General features: G+C 41.0%; 1 protein-coding gene across 1 annotated transcript in view; it reads right to left on the bottom strand.

Moving 5' to 3' along the window:
• Positions 1–629: 629 nt before the first annotated feature.
• Positions 630–27,487, bottom strand: part of UROS (uroporphyrinogen III synthase) — a 101,422-nt gene continuing 74,564 nt past the window's right edge. Inside the window, exons 7-10 of the mRNA XM_063435077.1 lie at positions 20,779–20,862; positions 4,785–4,867; positions 3,336–3,437; positions 630–957 (exon numbers count right to left, since the gene is read on the bottom strand). Coding sequence (XP_063291147.1) covers positions 832–957; positions 3,336–3,437; positions 4,785–4,867; positions 20,779–20,862 — 395 coding nt within the window. The 3' untranslated portion in view covers positions 630–831. The remainder of the gene's footprint in view (positions 958–3,335; positions 3,438–4,784; positions 4,868–20,778; positions 20,863–27,487) is intronic.

Raw genomic sequence — 27,487 nt, 5'->3', positions numbered from 1 at the left:
CGTTATGTAAATGAAATGTTTACTATGTTCTCTCATTTTAATTTTTTTTTTTTTTTAAATCGTCGTCACAAAGTATAAAGCCTAGGAACCGAAGAAGACAAATCCTTAAGCATTAACAAGACAACAAAACCAGAAACAGATTGTAAACAACTATGTGTCTAACCATGCGATGTATACCAAATGCATGTATTTTGTACTGTTAAAACTGCAAATGAGACGATGACAAACCAAAAATAAAGAATTAATAAAAAAAAATGGGTGTCTTATTTTTGTTTAGATGTACTAGGAAAAAAAAATTGTATTCTCAATATTATGTTGCGTTTTGAGTACATTCCTGGTCAAACATTAACAAATCATTATGTAGCACTTCAATACACAGTATATGAACTGGCTGTAAATCACAGGAGTTAGCAGTGGAGAAGAGCTGTATTTTACAATAATTTGCCACTTTCCAATGCTTGTCTAGATTCAAAAAGTATTTTAGATGAGACATTGCAAGAGTTAGATACTTAAAAGGTGGGACTATTTCAACTGCTGTTATCGGCATGTATAACTCATGCTATTTAATGATCATAGTAGAGGTAAACTAGAGACAAACAATATAAACAGATAAAAAAAGATAAATAATGTTTTGGTTTCTTTTGATATATTTTGCACGTTTTTTTCACCAAATTTCGTGGAAATGAAAGGGCAGCCTCTATCACCTCTACTTATTGTCTTTTCCATACATTACCAACTCTTCACATTTGTTAATTATTTGTGTGTTACTGCAATGTGAAGTGTTACACTTCCTCTAGGATGTAAAGCGGCTGCAAACATTATTTAAAATAGTTATGATTTTCCTATTTCTTTTAGTCCTTGAGCCAAATGTTCAGGTGTAGGATTTTCCGCAGTACAGCTTACACACACTCCTTCTGCAATCATTGCTTCGGCTGTTGTCGGACCAATCGCGGCAAACTGAAATGTGAACAACAGAACATTGTGAGGAATGCCAAAAAAGTCTATCTAGTAGGAAAACAAACTGGGTTATGTACAAAAGCCTAATTTGCAGCAGTAAATGGCAATTTTGATACAAAAAAAATATGGGTCATTTCATAATTATTTCAATTTGGTTAAAATTTGCAGTCTGCAGTATATGTAAAAAAAAAAAAAAGAAAACCAAAATAAATTTGCATAAAACAAATCATCTCCAAACTGAAATAAAATCGCAGTAACTAATTACCCAACCAGCCCTGAAAGTAATGCAATAGGCATGGGAAATAAAATAAATACAAAATAATAAATAATATCACAAAAAAGGGCACCCAAAATTCCTTAATAACCAGAGAGGAACAACTGTTCTTCCCTCAAAAGAATTGTGAGCAGCTACCATTAACCCTATTGTCATGCCACTTTTAAAACTGTTTCTACCATCCAGTGTAACTGTGATCTCTTGTAAATTTGCTGTAAAAATTAAAAATTCTATCCTGTGATCTTGAAAACAGCAATGAAATTTTAAGTATCAAATTATATAACAATATGGAACATATACCTTGGTTTATTTTTTATTTGTTTCCAAATGATTGAATGTTTTTGGATAAACTTTTAAAATATATTTTTAACATATTAACTATAAAAAAAAGGTTCTAAAAAAAACATTTATATATCAATATATCAAAATATTCCAAAATGTTTATAATTTTCATAATAAAATGAATCATTTAAAAAAGTTTAGCCAAAAATATTAAATCATTTTGAAAGCTTATCCAAAATATTAAATCGAGGCTATAGTTTGTACATACCAGAAAAAGATACAAACATTATTTTCGTTCAGGTGCAATCTGTGTTATAGACATACATTTCATGGAATTATTAGTCTGCCATTTGTCAAAGGAAAGAATTACTGAAACATGTGGGCTACACTGTTGCAATCACAGGGTTAAACGGTCTGTGTCCCCGCCATGGATTTGAGCAATTTATGCCTGAGTAAATTATTGCAGTATCAAATGTCAAAGCAAACAAATGTTATAAATGTCTGATATGCCAGTGACCTTTGGTGCGTCTGTCTACTGTAATTGCTGTACCTTATGTCACTGTTCTAGCTTCGAATAGTACATCTAGAAATACAATGTGACATGGACAAAACAGGAAAATTATAAAAGTCTTCATTTTCCCTTTATTTGACCAATAGAGGGACAAAGCAACAGAAGTTGACAACCTCTCTGTAATAAGTCACCCAAAATGTCTCTACATTTATTAAAGTAGCACTTATTAAACATTGAGAAATGCTACTTTTAACAATTTAGTCTATATACCATCAAAGCAAACATGCACGACATCTCAGACAGCCACTGAAAAACTATTCAATACATATTTTTATTGGGTAATATGAAGGAATCTCTAACCCTTGCCTACTTCTGTTCTCTGTAACAATTATAAAAATGTTACTGACTCAAATGGTTAATCCAAGTATCATAACCACTACAGACCGCTGTAGTGTTTATGATACCAGGAGTACCCTGCTAAGGGAGAAAACTCTTAGAAACCTTTACTGGGTCCCTGCCGGGCTCTAATGCTCCCGGGTAGTCTTGCACTTCCAGAAAGCTTGCTTATACGCATTTATATTAATTGTTTATATTCACGGTTTATATTCTGACAGGAGATCCCCCTGCAGGACCCCCCCAAAAAAAATAAAAATTTTTTTTACTAAATCACATGTAATCCAGCATTGATGATAAGCAGTTCAACTTAAATAAAATAATGGATTTCTCAAAAGTTTAATTAAAATGACTCTGCATATTAATCAGAACTTATAAAATAAAGTATTGAGTAAAGATGTGCATTTCGCATCTGCACGATATAAAACTGTCGTGAGCATCTTACCATCACTGCTGCATTGATCAATAGGCCAACTAAATGTTTAATATTTTTGGATATGCTTTTGAAATCATTTTATATTTTTGGATAAACTTTTAGAATGATTTAATAATTTTGAAACAAAAATAATCTATTAATATTTTTGTATACAATATATTTTGGGGGTATTTTAATATATTTTGAAAATCATTTATTTCTAAACGTTTATCTAAACTGTGAGACAATGTTATAAAAGTAGGCAATCTACATACTTCTTACAAAGAATTATTTTTTTTCATTATAAGCCTCTGGGCAGACTAGATGGGCCGAATGGTTCTCATCTATTATTGTAGGTTTCTATGTTTCTAAGCTGCCTCAGAAGGCAAGTTGGCACGGCACTAGGTTCACTTAACTTCCATAATTTTTAGGACACCAAAGGGAAGTATTACACACACCTTGGAACTCAGTAGAGGTTGTTGAAGATGTTATGCAAAGTTTACCTTAATTTTCTTGAATTGATCATTTGCTAGTTGTTGAAGAAACTTGAGGCAATATTTGACTCCGGAGGGACTAAAAAACACAACGCTTGCTGGTATGCCTTCCTGCACATAAACACAGAGAAGATATATTATTCACTTGTACTGTGTAGAGACGCCAAAGGAAAAGGAATATCCACTGTGTTATATTAAATCCTGAATCTGTGTGCTATAAAGAGCTTATAATGCAAATAAAGTGTTAAATGTTTTATTAATATGGTTCATTCAAAAATAATGATAAGTACAGAAGCCCTGCAGATAGCAAAGCTAATTAGATGTAGCCCGTTACCTAAAGAATGGAAAGATATTGACTTGTTTGTGAAATTGTACTGAACTCACGTTGCGAACACACATACCTGGACCACTCAAAGTTTCCACTTAACAAATGGCTGAAATCTATTAGCCCTTATTGACTCAGGTGTAACAAGTTGAAATAGCAGCTTCCATTAGCACGAGTCCCTTACCCCCTCCTTTTAAAACGATCATGACTAACTGCTAAGTGTGTCCAGGATATAAAATACTGATTGAGGCACATGTTCGTTTAATTGAAGGGGCAAACGTAAAACACAAAAAGGCTTTTAAGGCATTTTGATTAAAAGGAAACAGAGGTAAAACAAGAACGGAATTGTTCTACGGGTCCTTGAAGAAAACAAGTAGTTTATAAATTCTTTTTAGTGACAATACAAGTCTTTCTTTTTAGGATTACATATTTTAAGTTAAATGTAAGTGTTCCTATAAAATATATCTCTTCACGCCAGATTTATCTCATTGAAGCCACAAAATGTAAAACAAGTATTGCAATAGTTTGTGTAAAACTAAGAAAGTCATTTATGGATGTCACACGAAAATTAGCAGCTAAACAGATCGTCATTTTAAATAAACTTGTGTTAAATAGAGACTTGTTTTGGTGTTACACTATAGTTGTGTTTTTCATTGTAAGCCTCTGGGAACATACATTAATAATTATAGTGTAATAATAGTCGTGCCATCTGTGTGTGATGCTAGGACAACATATGAGTACAACATTTTCACTGCATGGGAGCGTACATCTGTGGATCAAATATTTGACCATTAAACAAACATGAAAAATAAGTAATGTTATTTATTCAAAGAACAGTAACAGCAAAGAAAGGCTGTATACAGAGAGGAAGGACTCTCCAGGTGCAGGGCCATAAAAAGCTACTTAAACAGTTTCAATGAAACCAAAAAGAAAAAAAAGCATATTCACTTAAAAAAGCCATTAAGAAATTCATAAACCCACAAATACGACAATTTAGTAAACTGAATATTACAAAACTCCAAGATTCTAAAGATGAGTAGATGCAGTAGCTAAAGTCTTTGTTATAAACTTACTTTTTTTGTTAAAAAAAGAATTCATTTCATGAAATCACTCTACGCTCTTAATGGCTATACCTTTGTGAAATAATGTGTCAGAGTTGCTTGTATATCAGGATGCTGGGTCGTTTGATAAACCGTAATAGTCTCCAGAGGTACATCTGTAATTAGAAAATAAAAATGTATTCCTATAAAACTTCTTGTCTCATAACACAGTAATATTCCAAAGACCTACAGCTGCAATTTCGCAAGAAGAAAAGGAGCACTTAAATTGTCTGCCGGCTTCCATTTTCCTTATGGAAATCTTGATAATACAATCAAGCATTTGTCGCAGAGGACAAAACTTCACAATTCTAATCAAAACGTGAGAAAATCTCCAAAGATTGTTCCCATTTAAAAGGCATATTAAAGTGGATGTAAAAACACATTATGCATCACGATTTGCGCTAAAGAAGTGATTCAGGCACAAAGAGGATTTTCTTCTTCTAAACCCTCTAAGGGGATATTTTACAACATCCAATATCTATGCAAGATGGAGGATAAAAGGGGAGAAAAGCACGTTTCCACTTTTAAGCTCAATTTTACCATTATGATATTTAAATACTGTAACATGTACTATCAAAAACAACTCTAAAAATATATACGGGAAAATGTGTAATAATAATAATAATAATAATAATAATAGCACTAAGGACAAATGTTGAAATTAAAGATTACACAAAAGGAATACATATTAATGCTTAACACATATCAAAGCCAGTGGCGTGTGGAGTAAAATTAATTGATTTACCCTCACTTGCTAGAATTCACGGCTGTTGCATTTTTTGTTTGCCTGTTTTTTTTTTTTTGCGATGCCGAAGTGGATTTGGCATTGCTGCAAGATCCTTATTCATCTATCGCCCTCCCGCCAGAGGGTAGACAGAACAGAACCATGCAAGTATGACACAGATTTATCACATTAACATAGTAAAGGGAAAAAAAAGTACATACCGTATATATGATAAATAAAATAATTTATTGCATTCCCTAATTAATGTATTAATTAGATCTATTACTGATAGATTAACACTGATCTTTTTTACGTCCTCAAAAAACCCTTGCTGTAATGATTGCACATATTGTCACAAAATTTCAGCAGTGTGTGCTAAGGGTATGTTTTCTTAGATACTTCCTCACATAGCAATTGGAAAACAAAGTTATAACCATAACTGTGCATATGATGCGGCTCTCGTCCATTGTTTGTTCTGGGAGAGAAACAGAAACAAACTAATCTGATTTTAGATTAAAGTGAAATGCAATTGGATATAGACCTCTATCCCCTCGTTTCAATTTCTCCGCAGCTCAGCTTTTCATACATCACTAGGGAATGTCTAATGAAACGTGTGATTTTATAGTATTGTCAGGTGTGAGAAAAGGCAGAGTTATACAATAGCAGGCCCTGATGCAGGAGCACTGTAATTGACAGACCTGGAATACGAATCATTCTATGCAGTCTATAATATTCCCACTGCACCTGTTGTGTCATTGTCAGCCCTGGTCACTGTTGCACCAGCTAACCGCATTTTTTGATTAACAATTCCTGTTTGTTCAGGCTTGTGTTGTCTCTGGAAGACTCATTTTAAAGAGGCAAAGTCAGAAGTAGAAATTATTATATATTTTTTCTTTTAAATGCTAAACTTTTACAAGAAACAAAAAATAGCAAACGTCCACAAATACTTAGATTTTTTTTTTTTTTTTTTAGCTATACCATTACTAAAACTTGCATATACAGTAAAACTAAAAGTTTTATACGTGGAAAAAACTTTTTTCAACTATGTAAGTTTTATTAAAAAAAATAAATAAATACAAATATATATATATATGTATTTTTTCTTGCATAATACAATTAGCCTAACTTATTTATTTGCTTTTATGTTGAATTTAAAGGGTAACAAACATTTTTTAAATTTGTAATATTCTGTTTACAGATCCCCAATATTGAATAAATATCATTTTGTGAGGTCTGAAACACAAAAGTAAATGTAGAAATACGCACATCTATACTAGAACTGAGCGCCGACATCTTGGCTTCCTTTCCACCGTTGTTAGAAATATTGCCCCTTTTCCCCCTTACAAACCCGTTGAGGATGTTTCTGTTCTTTTCCTTATTTGCCATGTGTAAATTGTAATTGATTGCAGTTACGTTTAACAACGGAGATATGTGAATGCGTTGTAGCTATATAGAAGCATTTCTGTTTATCTAGGTGAATGGGTTTAACATGGTCTTTAGGTGTCAGGTCTAGATTGTAAGAATTTAGACCCCATTCCCCCTCAAAAAATCTTGGAAATATATTACGCTTGTGTTTGTGTATTAGCTGAACGTGACACATGATGGGGTGGCGGGGGAATATGCCAAAAATATACAGATATTCAGTGTTTAATGTAATGAGTGATTTAACAAATTAAAGAGAACCAGTGTTGCAGTTTGAATATTTTTTAAATATATTTTATCACAGAACATAGCTAAGTAAAAAGTGCAAATGTTTTTTTTTAATGACACTATTACACTAGAATTTTGCCATTCTATGCTTGCACTATTTGTGCTGTATGTAAAAAGGAACGACCTCAACAGTCACAGTGAGAATATAAAGTCACATGTATGCCTGGAACAAAACCTAATCAGACATTTGCATTCATCACACACACACACACACACACACACACAATACCTAATGCTGAGCGAATGATGAATGATCATTTCTTTTTTTTTTTTATAATTCTTTATTTTTGTTGTGCAGGTGGTTACAGGGTTTTGACAGACACCACAACAGCGTTTCTCAAGCTTTCACAATAGTCAGACAGTGGCATGTTAATTCGCACAAATTTTTGTTTTACAAGCTTAACTGAGCAGATATGTCATCAGAGTGAGAGTAAATAAAATATAACAAAATAATGATGCTGGTTGCTTGATACTGCTAGGTCATCTATGCTAGTACAGGTATGGTGTGTTAGCTTGTTTTGTAGAAACAAAAGCTTTAGACACATCAGAACGTACAACTGATAGTATGATTGAACAAAGCAATATAGTATAACGATTAGGCTCAGATATAGCATGAATGGCAATAGTGCTGCACATGTTATAGACAATAAACATGTCTTGTGAAACACCAACCCAATGATTGGGGAAAAATAATATGCAAGATAACAGTAGAGTAGTGCCATATGCATGGCTTTTAAGGGCAGTAAACACACTAGAACCATTGCCTATACCCAAATGCTGGATCCCCCTGTGGGTTATACTAGTTAGCTCCTGTTAGGCTGATTAACGAGTGGTGACACAGCTCACTTGTCTGCCTAAGCGGTGGGTAAGTGGTTTCCCATCATGCTAGCACTAAGACGTGGGTAGCTTGAGCACATACAACTTAACATAAAAGCAGTATCAATTTTATGATTTGACTTCGCTTGTTTAAAATGTCCACCCCATGTTGGCCCCATGTCAGCCGGGCGAGGATTCGTTTCGGCGCGCTGGGCGGCCCGTCTGTGTGTAGTGCCGCCTGCCACAATGGGTTAGATGATTCTGGCAATAGTTTTAGTCCCGTTGGGCGTCCGAGTGGAGGGGCGATGGTTGCTTCTTGGGGCATTTGCTGTCCAGGCTGGTGTTTGTCTTGGATGAGGGGAGAGTCCTAATATGGTTGCATTAGGCTGTTAGGCCTTCGTTTTCCACCCCCCTGTGGGAGGCAGAGCGGCATGGTAGGGTAGTCCAAGGCCTTGCTGCCTCGCCTCATCTTTGGGTCACAACCCTCTGGTGTTGGGGATATTGGTGTTGCTCTTCCCTGGCTCGCCGGGTCCTGCTTAGGCAGGGTAGGCTGTCTGTCTGTGTGGTATCAGACGAGGAGTTGCACGTCATGCGGTTTCCGCCATCTTGGGAGCGTGTTCCCGCCGGTTTCGAGGCGCTCCGATGGGTCACAGGGTGGGGGCTGGGATCACCCCCGCCGGCCCAGAGGGGGGGGGACAGGGCCGGACCCACCTAGCCTTTTGCTTCTGCCGTACCGCTGGTGGGCAGGATAGCTGGGCAGCGGCCGTCCACCCCACTCACCGCCCGGGCGGTCTCCATCATGCGTGACGGGGATCACCCCGCCGAGGGACTAGAACAGGGGTAGGCAACCTACGGCACTAGTGCCATGCACGGCACTCGAGGTGTCTTTGCACGGCACTCAAGGCTGCTAGAGCCAAACAGGCTCTGGCCTATCAGGAGTCCCAGTAAAACTTCAGATATCTGCGAATACGAAAAGGTGGTGAAGGACAATCCTCAATTTATGCAATGCAGCACATAGAGGTAGTGATCTCAGATCACTTCCTCCCAGCACCTGTGAATAGGAAGCCACACTGTAATAGAGCAGCTCGCAGTTGCTGTTGCAGCTCCTGTCCTTGACATGTACCTGGCCGGACTAGTCCCCACTGGAAGCCACCCACACTGCTAGATATACACAGAAATGCAGAATAACCCTTCCCACCATACAAATAATACGGACAGCCCACACACAAACATACACACAATCCCCACAAATTAAACACCACTAACAATCCACATACATGCACACAACCCCACATGCAATACCTCAAACAGCCCCCACACACTACCAAACACACACTGTGACATATCCATCCACACACACACACACACACAATTCCACAAGCAGCCCCCATACACAGCCCACATTCATATGCATCATACACAATACCATAAACTACTCATGAACATATACAATATAATAGCTCATATACGCAGGGCCGTCTTTAATGCTGGGCAAACTGGCCAGCTGCACCGTGAGCCCTGCTGGCCTCAACAATTTCTAACCCTCTGGCCGGGTTAGACACTAAGGAGGCCCACCGGGTGGCCCATGCACAAAGGACCACCTGTTGGGCTTCTGTCAGCAGGGCCCGGTCGCACGCTGAGGCGCTTTAACAGCGGGAGCGGGCCCCTTGCTTTTCGGCAGCGGCTGGGAGGAAGTGACAGCCGCGCACCACTTCTTCCCACAAAGAGAGGAGCGCGCGGGAAAGAAGAGTAGGCAGATTGGAGGGGGGCTGGCCGAGAGCGCTAGACCCCAACTCCCAACACCTATCAGCCACCAGCAGGAAAGGTAGGAAACTGGAGGGTTGGTTTTAAAGTGTATGTCTGTGTCAGTACATCTGTCAGTGTGTGTGCGTGTCATGTTTGTGTGTCAGCATGTCTGTGTGTCAGTATGTCTTTGTGTGTGTCAGTATGTGTATCAGTATGTGTATCAGTATGTCTGTGTGTGTATCAGTATATCTGTGTGTGTGTCAGTATATCTGTGTGTGTGTGTCAGTATATCTGTGTGTGTGTCAGTATATCTGTGTGTGTGTCAGTATGTTTGTATGTCAGCATGTCTGTGTGTGTGTCAGTATATATGTGTGTGTGTGTCAGTATGTCTGTGTGTGTATCTGTGTGTGCGCGCATTTCAGTGTGTATATATCTGTGTGTGTGTGTGTGTGTATGTGCATACATCTCAGCATTCACACACTACACACAAATACACCCCTGCATTCAAATTTCAACACTACGTACAAACACATTCCCGTGTTACACACCAAAATTAAATGTAAATACACCCCTGCATTAAAAAACCAACACTATACAAATACATGCTTGCAATCACGCCAACACCACAAACAAACATATTCCATACAAAAGCCTGTTTACATTCAAACACACAAAAACTGCTTAGTGCTAAATACAGACCTGCAAACATGGGTAAATGCCAATGCATTCTGGAGTTGCACGACAGATGGGGATCTACCTTTTAATCACCCGTGCAACAGGGAGACCCCCAAAAACTCTTGCACCTCTCTACTTTAGGTCTGCCACTGCGTTGAGGTGGAGGACGTGATTGCATGCCTGGGGAGGGGGGACAGGGTCCAGGGGGCCCCAAGCAAATGCTTTTCCCAGGGTCCAGTCACTATTAAAGACGGCCCTGCATATATGCACAAATACAACAACACAAAGCAATTACAGAAAAAATAACACAAGCAGAATACGGCAGCATACACACCTCGATTAAAAAAAAAAAAAAAAAATAGGACCGGCACGCTACGGGACATCACAATCCTATATTGGCACAGTGCTGCTAAAAGGTTGCCTACCCCTGGACTAGAACCTCGCGGCAAGCCTCTCCTCGGGACCAGGGTTGTTTATTTGTACAGGAGCACAGCTGTCAGTTGTCAGGTAAGCGTTTTGCCAGTTTTTAGGGGCTAAAACGGAGCAGCTTTTCAGGAGCTCCTCCTCAGTGTGTCCGCTCAGCATGGCGGTCCGGCCCCGCCCCTCTGAATGATCATTTCTGACAAGCCTAGATCCCCCAATAATGTTCCAGTTTTAAACTAGAGTCTAAGCATCCTTAGACACTAATGGAAAATTTGTACAGATTACAAATACCGTATATACTCGAGTATAAGCCGAGTTTTTCAGCAATTTTTTTGTGCTGAAAAACCCCAACTCGGCTTATACTCGAGTCAGAGTCTGTATTATGGCAATTTGCATTGCCATAATACAGACCGGGGGAGAGGGGGGCTGGCAGAGCTGTACTTACCTGTCCTGCAGCTCCTGTCAGCTCTCTCCTCCTCCGCGCCGTCCGTTCAGCACCTCGGTCAGCTCCCAGTGTAAGTATCGCGAGAGCCGCGGCTCTCGCGAGACTTACACTGGAGGGAGCTGCACAGACCGCGCGGAGGAGGAGAGAGCTGACAGGAGCTGCAGGAAAGGTAAGTACAGCTCTGCCAGCACCCCTCTCCCCCCCACTGAACTGCCAATGACACTAGACCACGAGGGAAGGAGCCCCCCTCCCTGCTATGTATTAAGCAGGGAGGGGGGACGAAAAAAAAAAAATAATAATAAAAAAAAAAATAATAAATAATAATACAAAGAAAAAAAATATAAAAAATTATAATAATTGATAATATATTAAATGCCCACCCCCACCAACACATACACAAACACACACTGCATCACACACACTGCATCACACACACACACACTTCATTCATATACACACACTGCACTCATACACACACTGCACTCATACACACACTGCACTCATACACACACTGCACTCACACTCATACACACTGCACTCATACACACTGCATTCATACACACACTGCACTCACACTGCACTCACACACACTGCACTCACACTGCACTCACACACACTGCACTCACACACACTGCACTCACACACACTGCACTCACACACACTGCACTCACACACACTGCACTCACACACACTGCATTCATACACACACTGCATTCATACACACTGCACTCACACACACACTGCACTCACACACACTGCACTCACACACACTGCACTCACACACACTGCACTCACACACACTGCACTCACACACACTGCACTCACACACACTGCACTCACACACACTGCACTCACACACACTGCACTCACACACACACACTGCATTCATTATATACACACACTGGAAATAAATATTCAATTAATATATACGCACACACACTGCACTCACACTGCACTCATACACACGCACTGCACTCATACGCACACACTCCATTCATACGCACACACTGCATTCATTATATACATACACTGTAAATAAATATTCAATTAATATAATTTTTTTAGGATCTAATTTTATTTAGAAATTTACCAGTAGCTGCTGCATTTCCCACCCTAGTCTTATACTCGAGTCAATAAGTTTTCCCAGTTTTTTGGGGTAAAATTAGGGGCCTCGGCTTATATTCGGGTCGGCTTATACTCGAGTATATACGGTAATATATATGTGTGAAATACAATTAGGCACTCATTCATTTTATATCTCCACCAAGAAGAATAGTGCCCTTACTGTTAAAATGTAGCTATGTGTGAAGGGTCAGAATTAAAAAAACAAAAAAACAAACAAACAAAATAAAACAGTGGCAAGTCGCTGCACCCCAAAATAATAAACCCTAGATTTTAAGTGATGCTGACCCTTTCAGGGGCACAACCCAATAATGGCATGGGCATCCCCTTTTGCCCAGGATTATTCCATTTCACTGTGTATAGGAGGATACCAGGTTTTGATAAATATAACAAACCCAGAGCCTTCTCTGAGTCTGTGGTTTAACTTGTCAAAGACAGCTTATCCTGTTCTGTTTCTATTGGACAGAGCAACAGATAAGGAATCAGTTTAATTTAATCTTATGTTTCATACAAATTAAGGGAAATATGTAATTTTATAACATGACAGGAGGCTTCGTATTTGCTTAAGTCTCTCTTTACTAGAACTCCACAGCAGCACAGAAAAACAACCAATCAGAAAAAAGTTAGGTACTATAAAACTCCCCTCCACATGCATCATTTCCTCTTTCTTTGCTGCTCCGCAGACAGTACAGGTCAGAGTACCACTGCCTCCTGCTAATATTAGTTGGTGGCTTTGGGATTTATTATGATTTATTTAGGATATATATTTATTTAATTTAGTCATGATGTTATACTTATATCTATATATTATATATTTTTTTATGTATATATTTTTGTTTATAGTATTTAGTTATACCTATATTATGTATTTTGTATTTAGTCATAATTATTATTTTGATATCATATTATATTGATTATATATATTGCTTGTATATATTTTATGCTATGATTTTTAGTTATAGCCTTTATACTTTTCATATGTTTATTTGCAGATTATTTATATTATTTTTCGTTATTTATTTATTAATTTTGCTTCGGGCTTTCTGCCCGTTTTTTTGCTCGTTTCCCCTGTGTCTTTGGGGATGTTTTTCCTGACATGTGGTGGTTTTCAGGGGTCCCTTGGGATTCCCTTCTGTTTGCTTACCCCCCCCGCACCCCACTCCCTAGCGCCATTCTTTTAGTCCCCCACTGTGGGGTGTCAGGAGACTAGCTGTTTGGCTTCCTCCTAGGACTACCCGAGCTCCAGCGTGAGCCTGCAGGTGACCGGGTTTCTCGCGGTCAGACGCGAGTACCCTGCGACCGGGTCTGCTCACGCACGTGGCCGCCTCACCGCGGCTGTTTTTTTCAGCCACGTGCACCCGACCGGCTAGAGAAGAGGCGCCTGCTCACGGCCCCTCCTCCTTCCACGGTCGGATCTCGGCGTTTGTTGCCCTGCTGGGATTCCCCGGCGGATCTCAGCAGGTTTACCACAGTTTTCTACATATGACTATAGTATTATATCAGTGTATATCTCACAGCTTGCTGTGAGCTTTATGGCATTTTTATATCAGATTTCTTTTCATGTCAGACTTCTGAGTTTCTATGACAGTTTTTATTTAGCTTGCTGTGTGTTTTACGGTCAGTGTAGATCACAGTTTGCTGACAGTGTATGTCACAGTTTGCTGACAGTGTATATCACAGTTTGCTGTGAGTTTGCTGACGGTGTATATCACAGATTGCTGTGTGTTTTACTGTCGGTGTATATCACAGATTGCTGTGTGTTTTACCGACAGTGTATATCGCGGATTGCTGTGTTTTACTGACAGTGTATGTCACAGTTTGCTGTGAGTTTGCTGACGGTGTATATCAGTTTGCTGTGAGTTTTGCTGATGGTGTATATCACAGGATACTGTGGGTTTTACGGACAGTGTATATCACAGATTGCTGTGTGTTTGGCTGACTGTGTATATCTCAGGATACTGTGAGTTTTGCGGACAGTGTCTATCACCTATTCCTGTGAGTTACAGGTATTATGAACTAGGATTCATGTGCTTCACAGTATATATTTTTTTCGGGTCCAGCCATGGGTTCTCAGAGGAGACTACTCTGGTATGAATTCACTGTCCATGGCATATATATAAAGTTAACAGACCTGGATCTGGCTCAAACTGGTATGGGAGACCAGTCTACGCTGATACTATACAATATTTTCAGATATGATGATGGTATCTATATTATGATTGAAACATCAAACAGATCTGTGTGACTGTGTCAATTCACAGTTCAAGGAGAGTATCGCTAAATGTATCTTACTTTCATGGACATGGTAATCACTGAAACAACTTCCGCTTATACCCAATACAGCTGGGATACTGCTATTTGCCTGCTGTGCATTTAGGGACTGCCAGTCCCGGTTCAAGTTATTCACACGGCATTACGCTGTCTAAAAGGGTTGATGTCTGGGGGCCCTATGTCAGGGTGCTCTGAGGATCTACAATTTTTGGGGGGAACTCTACCCAAGCTCAGAGGTCCCCATTACTCATTCAGGGCACATGGTAAAGCGCTGCGGAATTGGATGGAGCTATATAAATAACATATAATTATACAACCCAGGATTGGCCTGCTATGACTGTGCCCCATTGATTGGCCTGCTATGTCTGTGCCCCATTAGAACGGCCTGCTATGTCTGTGCCCCATTAGAACGGCCTGCTATGTCTGTGCCCATTAAAACGGCCTGCTATGTCTGTGCCCCATTAGAACGGCCTGCTATGTCTGTGCCCATTAAAACGGCCTGCTAAGTCTGTGCCCATTAAAACGGCCTGCTATGTCTGTGCCCATTAAAACGGCCTGCTAAGTCTGTGCCCATTAAAACGGCCTGCTATGTCTGTGCCCATTAAAACGGCCTGCTGTCTGTGCCCATTAAAACGGCCTGCTATGTCTGTGCCCATTAAAACGGCCTGCTATGTCTGTGCCCATTAAAACGGCCTGCTATGTCTGTGCCCATTAAAACGGCCTGCTATGTCTGTGCCCATTAAAACGGCCTGCAATGTCTGTGCCTATTAAAAACGGCCTGCTATGTCTGTGCCCATTTAAACGGCCTGCTATGTCTGTGCCTATTAAAATGGCTTGCTATGTCTGTGCCTATTAAAATGGCCTGCTATGTCTGTGCCTATTAAAATGGCCTGCTATGTCTGTGCCTATTAAAATGGCCTGCTATGTCTGTGCCTATTAAAATGGCCTGCTATGTCTGTGCCCATTTAAACGGCCTTCTATGTCTGTGCCCATTTAAACGACCTTCTATGTCTGTGTCCATTTAAACGGCCTGCTATGTCTGTGCCCATTAAAACGGCCTGCTATGTCTGTGCCCATTAAAACGGCCTGCTATGTCTGTGCCCATTAAAACGGCCTGCTATGTCTGTGCCCGTTAAAACGGCCTGCTATGTCTGTGCCCGTTAAAACGGCCTGCTATGTCTGTGCCCGTTAAAACGGCCTGCTATGTCTGTGCCCATTAAAACGGCCTGCTATGTCTGTGCCCATTTAAACGGCCTGCTATGTCTGTGCCCATTTAAACGGCCTGCTATGTCTGTGCCCATTTAAACGGCCTGCTATGTCTGTGCCCATTTAAACGGCCTGCTATGTCTGTGCCTATTAAAATGGCTTGCTATGTCTGTGCCTATTAAAATGGCCTGCTTTGTCTGTGCCTATTAAAATGGCCTGCTATGTCTGTGCCTATTAAAATGGCCTGCTATGTCTGTGCCTATTAAAATGGCCTGCTATGTCTGTGCCCATTTAAACGGCCTTCTATGTCTGTGTCCATTTAAATGGCCTTCTATGTCTGTGCCCCATTTATTGGCCTACTATGTCGGCGCCTATTTGAATGGCCTGCTATGTCCGTGCCTATTTGCTTGGCCAACTATTCTGTGTCCATTCGTTTGGCCTGCTGGGCCTGTGCCCTTCTGACGGGCCTGCTCTATTGGTGCCGAACCCCTTTTGGCCGCAGGCCTGGGGGAATATCACTGAGGAAAAGCCAGTGCCCACCAGTGACATGGAAATAGGCAGGTGTACAGACAAGCACCATTGACATACTATCCAAGAGGACACCAGTGTACGGCCATCTGAATATGGTGGGAAGGGTGAAGGCCCTAAACCTCATGCCTGAAGGGTAGGGTTTCTTATGAGGACCCCGGACACACATCTCCAAGGAGAACTTCGCACAGGCAAGGACCGGTGCTCAGACACCTACAGGAGAACGCAGTGTTTTCCTTGTCTTTAACAACTAACTCCGTATCTGCCTCCCGGTATCCATATAGGTATCGGTAGTTATTTCCTGCGTAAGGTTAGCCCCTAGCCCTGTTCAGTGGGGCTTACTTGTCTTACCTTCCGGCCTGCTGTTTGCCTTCTAGCTGAGATAGAATTTGCGTTTTTACTCTTATCTACGTTATTGTTGTTTTTTTGTTTTCGTGACTTCCTTTTCCTTTCGCTCGGGTCGTCGAGAGGTCTGACTTGACCTTCTCCGACCTCCCGGGCGCTCGTGGATTGCGGAGAACGTCTCCAGCTTACCTCAGACTACCAACGGTCAGCCTGGACCCCGAGCGCGCGCACGGGATCCGGACGGTCAGTTGATAGTTTTTTCCATCGTTATTCCGTAGATTACCCTCAGCCTTATGCTGATACTAGTATTTGGTGTACCCTGCAGTTGGTCACCCTGAGTCTCTAGGGACTCTAGTTTGGATCACAGGAGGGTGCGGCCCTCCTTCACTTCGATCAGAGAGTATTTTATCTTCAGGAACAGAGAGCGAACCCCTCTCAGATACGGAACTGGACACTGATTTGTTATTAGAGGGCGCAGCCCTCCCTCAACCTCAGCCAGAGACTGAGCTGGATACAGGGGACATGTTTGGAGGACACATTCTCATAGAGAGGACTGGTCACGGATGTAGACTCTACTGTGGTTATTTACGGGTGCGGCCCGCTCAGGCTATCAGCCGGACGCTATCACGATATTCGATCACATTAGTAGAGAGTGCGGCTCTCTCATACACTCGACGCTCTACAGTGCCGACCATTTGTTCATCACACAGGCTTGTACCTGTGCAAGACATCGATGACTACATGGAGGGGCGTCCCTCCTGCATTCAATTAGATCTGACGTCCGTGCTACTGATTTCGTTATAGAGGACTGCCTGGTCATGCAAGATATACATATTTAGACAGGATCCCTCTATTCTATCTCCTGTAATGGATCTACTGGATCCGGACCGCTCTAACACACGCGAGACATTCTCACAGAGGTATAACGGGGGGAGACTCCCACTTATTTACACACACTCCTGGAGATGGTACGGCTAACGGATGGACCTCAGGTATTATGTGAGTGCAGGTTTTGGTATATTCTGCACCATATAAAACAGAGGATTGCTTTCGGTTTTTGAATATGCAGACCATTGCGAACAACTGCGCTGACAGCTTCTCCTATATTTAGGTGACAGGAGATACGGAGACCTTCATGGAGCAAACGGGCACTACCTTGCTCGAGTAACAAGATTAAGGAAGGCCTATATCCCGGTCTGAAGGTAAACCGTTCGCATGGATCACATGGTAATACTGGTAACCCCAGTTGTATTGAGTTCCCCGGTCATTACGATCTTGGGATAGGATGGCAGGACTGCCCCATCTCCTCGGAACGCATACCTGGTGAACAGGGTTCGGAGATGGGGGTCCTCCGTCTATACTCTATTTATCCCTCACGGGAGCCGTTTTGTTCTGGATTTGCACTAACCTACTTTTCAACTACCGTCATGGAGACCTACAAGACTTTGTGGGGGTACCTGGTGTGCCCTGACTCCTACGCAGACATTTTTCACTCTTAGATGAGGACATATCTGGATGGAAATCTGCACTCCGGTTGACACTTCCCATCCCTTTGAATATTCCTGGGATTTGCTACTCCCAGAATAGTCGACCACCGTTCCTCCACACAAGTTCAGTTCGGAACCCTGAATGGACGTCCTTTTGGAGTCTTTCCTCTTCCGCGTCCGAGGATTACACAGTTCACTTGGAATATTGGAATCACTTAGGATACAGCTAGTTTGACCACACTCTTGCCTGCATTATGAATTTATTCTCGGAGGAGACATCTCACCGGGTAGGCCAGGAGGGAACGAAAGATCCTACTCGGTTCTATTGCGATTTGGTGGTGGACGCATTCCTTGAGATTGAAGATCTGCCTGCAAGGCCACATTGCCGGGTGACCCTGGCACGATCGGTGGAGCAACCTTATACATCAAGAGCTGAGACATGGTCTTAACGTTTTAACATTATGACTGCAGGGAAATGGCTAATAGGTCAGTTTGCCAGCTCATGGACCAGCTGGTAGGTAACAGGTCGCGACCCCACGTACATTGGATCTATCAGCGGAGGATGTTTTTTCCGTTTTTGGGATACTTCATCAACTGGCATCTCCATCGGTCGGTGTATTGTCATCTATCACAGTTAGAAAGTCCATTTAGGATTGCTCGGATAGCTCCGAGAATAGGTACCAGCGAAACAAACAGCGTTGGATTTGTTGACTGAGCGTGAAAACAGCAAATACAGAGCCTCCTGTCATGTTATAAAATTGTAGATTATGCTAGCTTTAGTGTACCTATAATCTTAATTTTATTAATGACAGGAGGCGAGTATTTCCCACCCACTCTTATACCTCCCTTGTTTTAGGTTAATAGTTTGGTTTAATCAGGTACGTATGCAACTCTGCTTGTTGTCTCTGCTACCTGTCGCCTGTTCTTATGCCTATTTTTTCATAAGTAGGGTTGGGATATCTACATATTAAGGTAAGTTTGGTTGCTACATTGGGTGCACACATGTTTATTCAGAGTACTTTTCATTGGATAATCAACCTGTCGATTCTGTTTTTTCTCTCGTTTCAGTTTACAGTCCATCATTACTATCTGGTTTGGCAGTTCTTCTCGGATGGTGGACATCGTTGTATTCATCGTATCTAGGACTTTGTTTCTTCCCCATTATGTTTTCTGCCTTTTATTCTGTTTTGTCGCAGCTTGAAAGAGGAAATGATGCATGGGGAGGGGAGTTTTATGGTACCTAACTTTTTTCTGATTGGTTGTTTTCTGTGCTGCTGTGGCGTTCTAGTAAAGAGAGACTTAAGCAAATACTCGCCTCTTGCCATTAATAAAATTAAGATTATAGGTACACTAAAGCTAGCATAATCTACAATTGCATCTGCTCCTCTGCAGTTTGCTCAATTAACAGCAAGTTGAAAATAAATTAAAAAAAATAAAAAAATAGCTGATTTGCAAGTTTGGCTAAATATTAGCATGTTAGCAAACCCAAAGTATTATTGAATCCTGAAACCACATATGATCCATTAGCTAACTTTTCAATTCTGATTATTTCTTAAAGGGACACTATAGTCACGTAAATAACTTTAGCTTAAAGGGACACTATAGTAACCCAGACCACTTCAGCTCAATGAAATGGTCTGGGTGCCAGGTCCCCCAGGTTTTAACCCTTCAGATGTAAACATAGCAGTTTCAGAGAGTTTACATTGCAGGGTTAATCCAACCTCTAGTGGCTGTCTTCCTGACAGCCGCTAGAGACGCTTCTGCAACGCTGGATGTGAAAATCGTATCCAGCGGGCAGCACGTCCATAGGAAAGCATTGAAAAATGCTTTCCTATGGACTGTTTAAATGCACGTGGCTCTTCCGCGGATACGCATTCCGCTCCACTCGGGAGCTGATGTCGACGGGGGAGGAGAGGTCACCAGCGCCGAGGGAGCCCGGCGCTGGATTAAGGTAAGTAACTAAAGGGGTTTTAACCCCTTCAGCGCCAAGGGAGGGGGACCCTGAGGGTGGGGGGATCCTAAGGATGATATAGTGTCAGGAAAACGAAAATTGTAATGTATAGGTCGTGCACCTGAAGTTTCACAGCTCAATTCACTGCCATTTATGAGATCAATCGCTTTTCCTTCGGTTTATGCAGCCCTAGCCACACCTCCCCTGGCTGTGAATGACATAGTCTGCATGAACCAAAAAAGTTTTCATATTCAGTGAGAAGCAACTTACTTTAAAAGATTTTAGCTCGTTAAAAGAGCAGGAGATAAGAAATTCTAAATTAAACAGAATTTGCAATAAAGGAAGTATAAACATTAAATGACTCTTTACAGGAAGTGTTTAGGAAGTGACTAGGGCTACTTAAAGTGATTTAACTCCTATATGGCATAGAATTGAGCAGTGAGACTGCAGGGGCATGATCTATACTCCAAAACTGCTACATTAAACTAAAAGTTGTGTTGATAATTATAGTGTCCCTTTAATTATGGCAATTATACAGATGATTTAATGGCCCTGGTTATTTTTCATAAAGTACGTACTTTTTTCTTTCAGTCTTTTCGGAAGGACTTCTCTTTTTAAAGACCCGCAAGGAAATAGAATTGGTGTTGAAGGCACAGTTCCCTCTGAAAAGAAAAATGTACATATTCTTTTACAAAATGCAATGGGATCTGCTGTGTACGATTGTTAAACTCACCTGAGGCAAAATAATGCCACACTCTTTGGAGTTTAATTACTAAAATAATGCATTAAAAATCAATTTGTAAAATCTAGGCCTTAATAACACTGTACAGAAAATTCCCCAGTTCCAATTTTGACATTTTAGCCTGCACTTTGCATTTACAACAATTCAGTGAGCAGTAGCAAACCTATTGTTTTTAAACCCTGTGCAAAAATGTAAAAATCAAGCAACTTCGATACAAATGAGCCATTGTAGCACCACCTACAATGAGAAGCATTTGATTGGACTTCAGGAGGGAGACTGTAAAGTCAATGGGGGTGTGGAAACCAGTGTGGGGAGCTCTGACCGGCACTGGATTCCAGGTAAGTGTATACCTTATTTAAAAGGGTTTTTGGGCGGGAAATCTAGTTACTATTGCCCAATTGGACATTATACATTTAAAAAAAAATATTGCAAGAAAAAAGGTTGGAGTAAGCATTTAAGCTAAGTGACAAAAATTGAATGATGCTAGTTATCCTATTATGACTGTATTGGCAGCAGATAATTCTGTTTGACAAGTACAACAGATCGGTCAATTTTTATCTCAAGGGCATATTTTCACTAAGTGAAAAACTGTTTTCATTTGTTTACATTTTCATGTCAAATAAGGCCATTTTAGCATTTTCTATAAACGCAAAGCACTATAGTTGCTGAGCCACCAGTGCCCAACAGAATATAAGATGTTTTCACTAAATATTCCATCAGGAGCACCTCCCCTATTACTGATTGGTTAAACATATCCTAGACATAAATGTGTAATTCCTGTGAATTCTGCAATGTTTGTTATAAATAAAAACTTAAAAATAAAAAACAAAAAACAAGTCATGGATGAATTTAGCTTTAATATAACAACCCTAAAAAATATTTAGGATCTCCCATACAAATGTGCTTAAAGGGACACTATAGTCATAGTTTCTGATTGGCACAGCTAATTGGCGCAATAGCTTCCCAATGCTTTCCTATGGAAAGCATTGGATTGGATAAGTCATAAAGGCGAGACTGGTGCGGTAATGGAAAAAAAGGTAGGTTTAAACACCTTTTTATTCCACTCTGAGGTGTGCCGGGGACCTAAATTGCTACTCCAGCATTATATATAACAGGTTTGTATTCATAACACCCTAGAATGCCTGATAAAAAAAAAAAAATAGAAATGAAATAAAACAACACGTGTTCAAGAGGAGAAAACCTATGTCTTGGGGGAGTAATATTGTGTAGGCTTATATGATAAGAAGAATCTTGAAGGAATCTTACACCAGTAACCAGATGTGGTAGTCTAGAGGGGCAATGATCACGACAAAATTGCAGTAACGAATTGCAAGGCTATACTGGGAACTATTCATTAAAGTTGAGGTGGAGTGGGGTTAATGTAGGGGGCATGAGGTAAAATGTTGTCTAGAACAATAGGTATTGAGGTTCTGTCCCTAAATGATCGAGAGAATACCACTCAGCATCTTTGAACAAAGAGTGCACACTGGTTCTTACAGTCAGTAGTAAAAGACGGGCAAGGGAAGCCAAGTTATTTAAGAATTGTTTGTATATTTGTCTCCGTTAGTCCAATCTAAATAATGTAGCACCATTAAATTTTTTTGCAAACATGGGTAAAAGTGGTGTGTGGGAGCAGGGGGGGAAGGGGGGAGAGGGATAGGTGCCCACAGACTCAGGATTGCCTTTCTAGAAACTGCAGCTATGGTAGGGAAGAGATTTAATTTCCACAGTAGGAAAATAATAAAAACAAAAAACAGCAAACTCACCTTGTGTGGAAGGCATAATAGCACAGATATAACAGATCGAGTCTCACAGATTGAACAACATGTGTTCGTGCAGCAAGGCGAGTAGGAAATATAAAGATATAAAGTCTGCAGACACTCCAGGACTATGTACAAAAAACTAATTGAAAAGTAATCAAAAACAATGCAGAATGAATGAAAGCCACTGGGCATACAGCACTACCTGAATTTAACAACAGAGATAGCAAAAAAGTAAAAAACACACACCGCCCTGTAGTCTTGCTTAGATTGAAAGAATAGGTTATTTAATAACGTGAGTAAAAGAGATACATCATCTCAAACTTTCCACCTGGCTTGACCGCTAAAGTGGGGTATATAAAGCATCTTGGGGACGCAGGGCATCAAGAAGAATGTTTGGGGTATTCCGTGGAATTTGGAAAAGTTCTCTCTCTCATACAGGTAGGTTGGTGCAAATTAAAAAGGTTGCCATATAAAAGACTGAATGTTTACTTTGAAGTTTAAGATATTGGTAATTCTTCGGTTTTCTCAAAAGTAAAATTATTTTTTTAGTAGAGTGTGAATACGAAATAATTTTGTTCTTTCATGCAACCATCTAATTTAACTTGTGTTTACTGTTCCTTTAAGACGAAGAAGGAGTAAAAAAAAAAAAATTATCAACCATGCAAATATCTTAAATAAAATACCAAAAGGCTTTAAGTACAAAGGTTATACATTAATATAAGGCTCTCAAAAGAGTTGCACAGGCTGGTGTTCAGCTGAGCAACTGACGAAGAATATCAACCAACACTAGCTTAAATTACTCAATAATTCTTACCATCAGCATTGCAAACACATATCACTTCTGCATGAAGTCCCTAATGGAATGTCAGAGCAGGCGCAGAGAAAACATGATGTGCGACGGATTATCTGTCCTTGGCATATTCCCTGATTCTAGGCCAATTTCTACCCCTAACCTAATGAAGAGAGAAGGTAAACTTATGAAAGCTTGTCAATAAAGTTCAGCTGCTCTATTAAAATGGTGTCACACATACACACAAAAGTCCGGTGACATTTTGTTCTGTGTTTACAGAGAAAGATCTTGCTTCATATCAAAGCAGGGAAATGCTATTTCGATCTGTGCTAGGGGAGAGACTTCATCATCGCTCTACAAAACGGTCTTTGAGAAACAAAAAGGGGGGCGGGGAGGGGGAAGGTCCAGTATAATGTGCCATTTATGTGCTTCGGTTACATTGTTTGCAGTATGAATTTGTTTCTGAAACTGGACAAGAAAGCTTTAAATGATACGGACAGCTGAAGGTTTTTAGAGCATTTTAACGTAATCAACAGGAAAAATCTTAAACATAGTGTACCGAGACATTGTATAAACTGTAAAGATTTTAAATTTGAAAATGTCATATGTATCAGTATTGACTTAGTCACCCCCATTGGAGGGGAGGTGACACGGAACAATTATTAGCAATGAAAGAAACAGAATGGATATACAAACTCAAAACTTCAGTGCCTAATGGCCTGAATAGCGATTAGACATTCTGTTTTTTATGGATTGATACCCTTAAGACATTGCTAGCTCTTTTATTTTTGTGTTTTGTAGTGTTTTTTAAGAATTATTTTACGAATTTTTTATTTTTTAAAAATTGATTTTTTTAATCTTTGGTATTTTATTTGTTGTATTAACTTGTTTGTGTTTCTCCATAGATCTTCCAGGTCAATTTGATAACATATTTTGTACAATGGCTTGGTGGTTTTATTGCATATTTCTCTCTCCCACTGTTTCATTATATTGGTTGTACACACTTTTTTATTTATTAGATTGTATCACCATATCATATATTTGGTATATTAGGATATACTTAGATTATATGTATATTCTTGTATATGGTTTCAACTTTGCATCTTTTGCTATTTCTGTATCGTTCGCAAACTAACTAAAGCATACATTACTACCTTTAATTCTATTTTAGGTATTATCTCCAAGTTGTTTTTTTTTCTTATTTTCTATTCTTATTTTTTTAATATCAATACCATCCTATTATTGATGTTTTTTCCACATAAGATTAATTTGTGGACACTATGTTCCCTTGTTACAGTATCGGGCTCAGCATATAGGTTTATACGATAAATCCGTAGATGATGTTCGTGTATGCTGACAATAAAGTTCATCTTGGTGTGTGCATGCACAGCAGACGACGGAGGGACGTAATGACGTTCCGTCTGTACGTCCCAGCGCATGTGCAGACGCAGCTCAGCTTATTTAGACGCCAAACACTAAAGGAAACTGAGAAACTCCTCAAGAAGTCTTAATAGACGAAATGCGTTGAGCAAGTAAGAAGTTACCCCGGATAAGGTGCAGTCAAGATTATCTTCCCCCCAAATGTTGTCATTTATAAGAGTTTCTTATCCAAAAGCTAAAAATGATGGGGGAAATAGCTAAAAAGTATATTTAATATTGGAAATAAAACAATATTAAACAAGCACACACAAAACAAAAAGGCAAACAAACAAAAAAAACCCTGCAAAATAAATTGAATCTGCTCACCAAAAAGGTGACACACAGAACAAAATTTATGGGAATAACTGCAGCAATAAAAAGCTATGTGGCTGACAGACTGCAGTGGATTAGAATGAAATATAACATGCCATGCTGCGCACTTTAAAATGTAATGGACGGAATAAATATGGTGAGAGCATTAACCCTCACACAACAGTAGTGCACATCCCACTCCCCCACACCCCCCGACACGCGAAAGGTTAATAAATGCGGCGTATAACTTTAACCAGGTATTGTGGCCTCATTTAATTTATATTGACGATTGGCAATTAACAACTTAAAGAGTTTACTCACTAAAGACTGGATTGTAGTTAAATAATCTGAAGTTGGGGAGGTGGAGCTTGCCATTTAGCCAAGACAGACGGCGCGGCCGCAAGGCAAGGCCAGACATTGGTGGACAGAGATCCTGACATGAGGCGCCACACTCAAAAGGTACTGCTCAGAACAGCTGCTAAAAACCTGGGATATCGGGACTTTACTCCAGCACAAAATCCAACATTAGGTGGTCACTCCAGAAACTTGTTCCCTACAAACAGAGGGTTCTGCCACAGCCACAAAGATGAACATCCATAATCTCTTGCAGGACCTGCAGAAACTGCTAGCTGCTGATATTGCTATGGTCAAGGCAGATGTCCAAATGGGCACAGACCGAATCAAAGTCACAGAACAAGACATCTCAGATCTGCAGGCAGGCCTGTCTAATCTACAGGACAAAGTCCAACACCTCCCATATGCTCACAGTACGGTCACAACGCACATGGCCATCATGTAGGACTGCAACAGGCGCAATCTTATCAAAGTACGGGGCATCCCTGAGGAACTGCCACATTACCTTTGCTGCCTATTAGCATCCATACTTCCATCTCCCCAGGCCAAGAAGCCAATAGGCTCCCTACACTGTGATGAGTGATGTCATTACTCAGTGCCCTTCTACGAAGGCCAAAAAGCTTAGCTTTGATGGGGAAACCACCTGCCTCCAGCCAAAAAGGCTCCCAACACAGTGATGAGAGATGTTTTTTGTTGTTGTTTTTTTTTTAAAACATGGAGGGCTGGTGGGGGAAGAGAAAATGGAGACACATGGAGGGGCTGGGGGGGGGGGGGCGGGGGGTAGAGGGAATGAAGACACATGGATTGTCTGGGGGGAGAGAAAATAGAGACACATGGAGGAGCTGGGATGGGGAGATGGAATAGAGACAGATGGAGGGGCTGGGGTGGAGAGGGAATGGAGACACATGGAGAGGCTGATGGGAGATGGAATTGAGACACATGGAGGGTCTGGGGAAGAAGGAAAGTAGACACAAGGAGGGGCTGGGGAGAAGAAAAGTAGACACAAGGAGGGGCTGGGAGGGGTAGGTGGGATGGAGACACATGGAGGGGCTGAGGGAGAGAGAATGTAGACACATGGAGGGGCTGGAAGGGGAAGGGGGAATGGAGACACATGGAGGGGTTGGGGGGAGAGTGCATGGAGACATATGGAGGGGCTGGGGGGAATAGGACACATGGAGGGACTAGGGAGGAGAGGGAATGAGACACATGGAGGGGCTTGAGTGGAGGAAATGGGAGACATGAAGGGACTGTGGGGAGAGGGAATGGGACACGTGGAAGGACTGGGGAGAGAGAATAAGACACACGGAGAAGATGGGGAGAGGGAATGAGACACATGGAGAGGCTGGGGGGAGGGAGTGAGACACATGGAGAGGCTAGGGGGAGATAATGAGACACATGGAGAGGCTGGGGGGAGAGAATGAGACACATGGAGAGGCTGGGGGGAGAGAATGAGACACATGGAGAGGCTGGGGGGAGAGAATGAGACACATGGAGAGGCTGGGGGGAGAGAATGAGACACATGGAGAGGCTGGGGGGAGAGAATGAGACACATGGAGAGGCTGGGGGGAGAGAATGAGACACATGGAGAGGCTGGGGGGAGAGAATGAGACACGTGGATAGGCTGGGGGGAGAGAATGAGACACGTGGAGAGGATGGGGGGAGAGAATGAGACACATGGAGAAGATTGTGGGAAAAAGAATGGGACACATGGAGAGGCTGGGGGGAGAGAATGAGACACATGGAGAAGATTGTGGGAGAAAGAATGGGACACATGGAGGGCTGCGGGAGGGAGTGAGACACATGGAGAGGCTAGGGGGAGAGAATGAGACACATGGAGAGGCTGGGGGGAGAGAATGAGACACATGGAGAAGATTGTGGGAGAAAGAATGGGACACATGGAGGGCTGG

Source organism: Pelobates fuscus, chromosome 10 (assembly GCF_036172605.1).
Source record: "Pelobates fuscus isolate aPelFus1 chromosome 10, aPelFus1.pri, whole genome shotgun sequence".
Lineage (NCBI taxonomy): Eukaryota > Metazoa > Chordata > Amphibia > Anura > Pelobatidae > Pelobates > Pelobates fuscus.
Note: the sequence above shows the minus strand (reverse complement) of the source record. Positions and strands in the feature narration are given on the sequence as shown.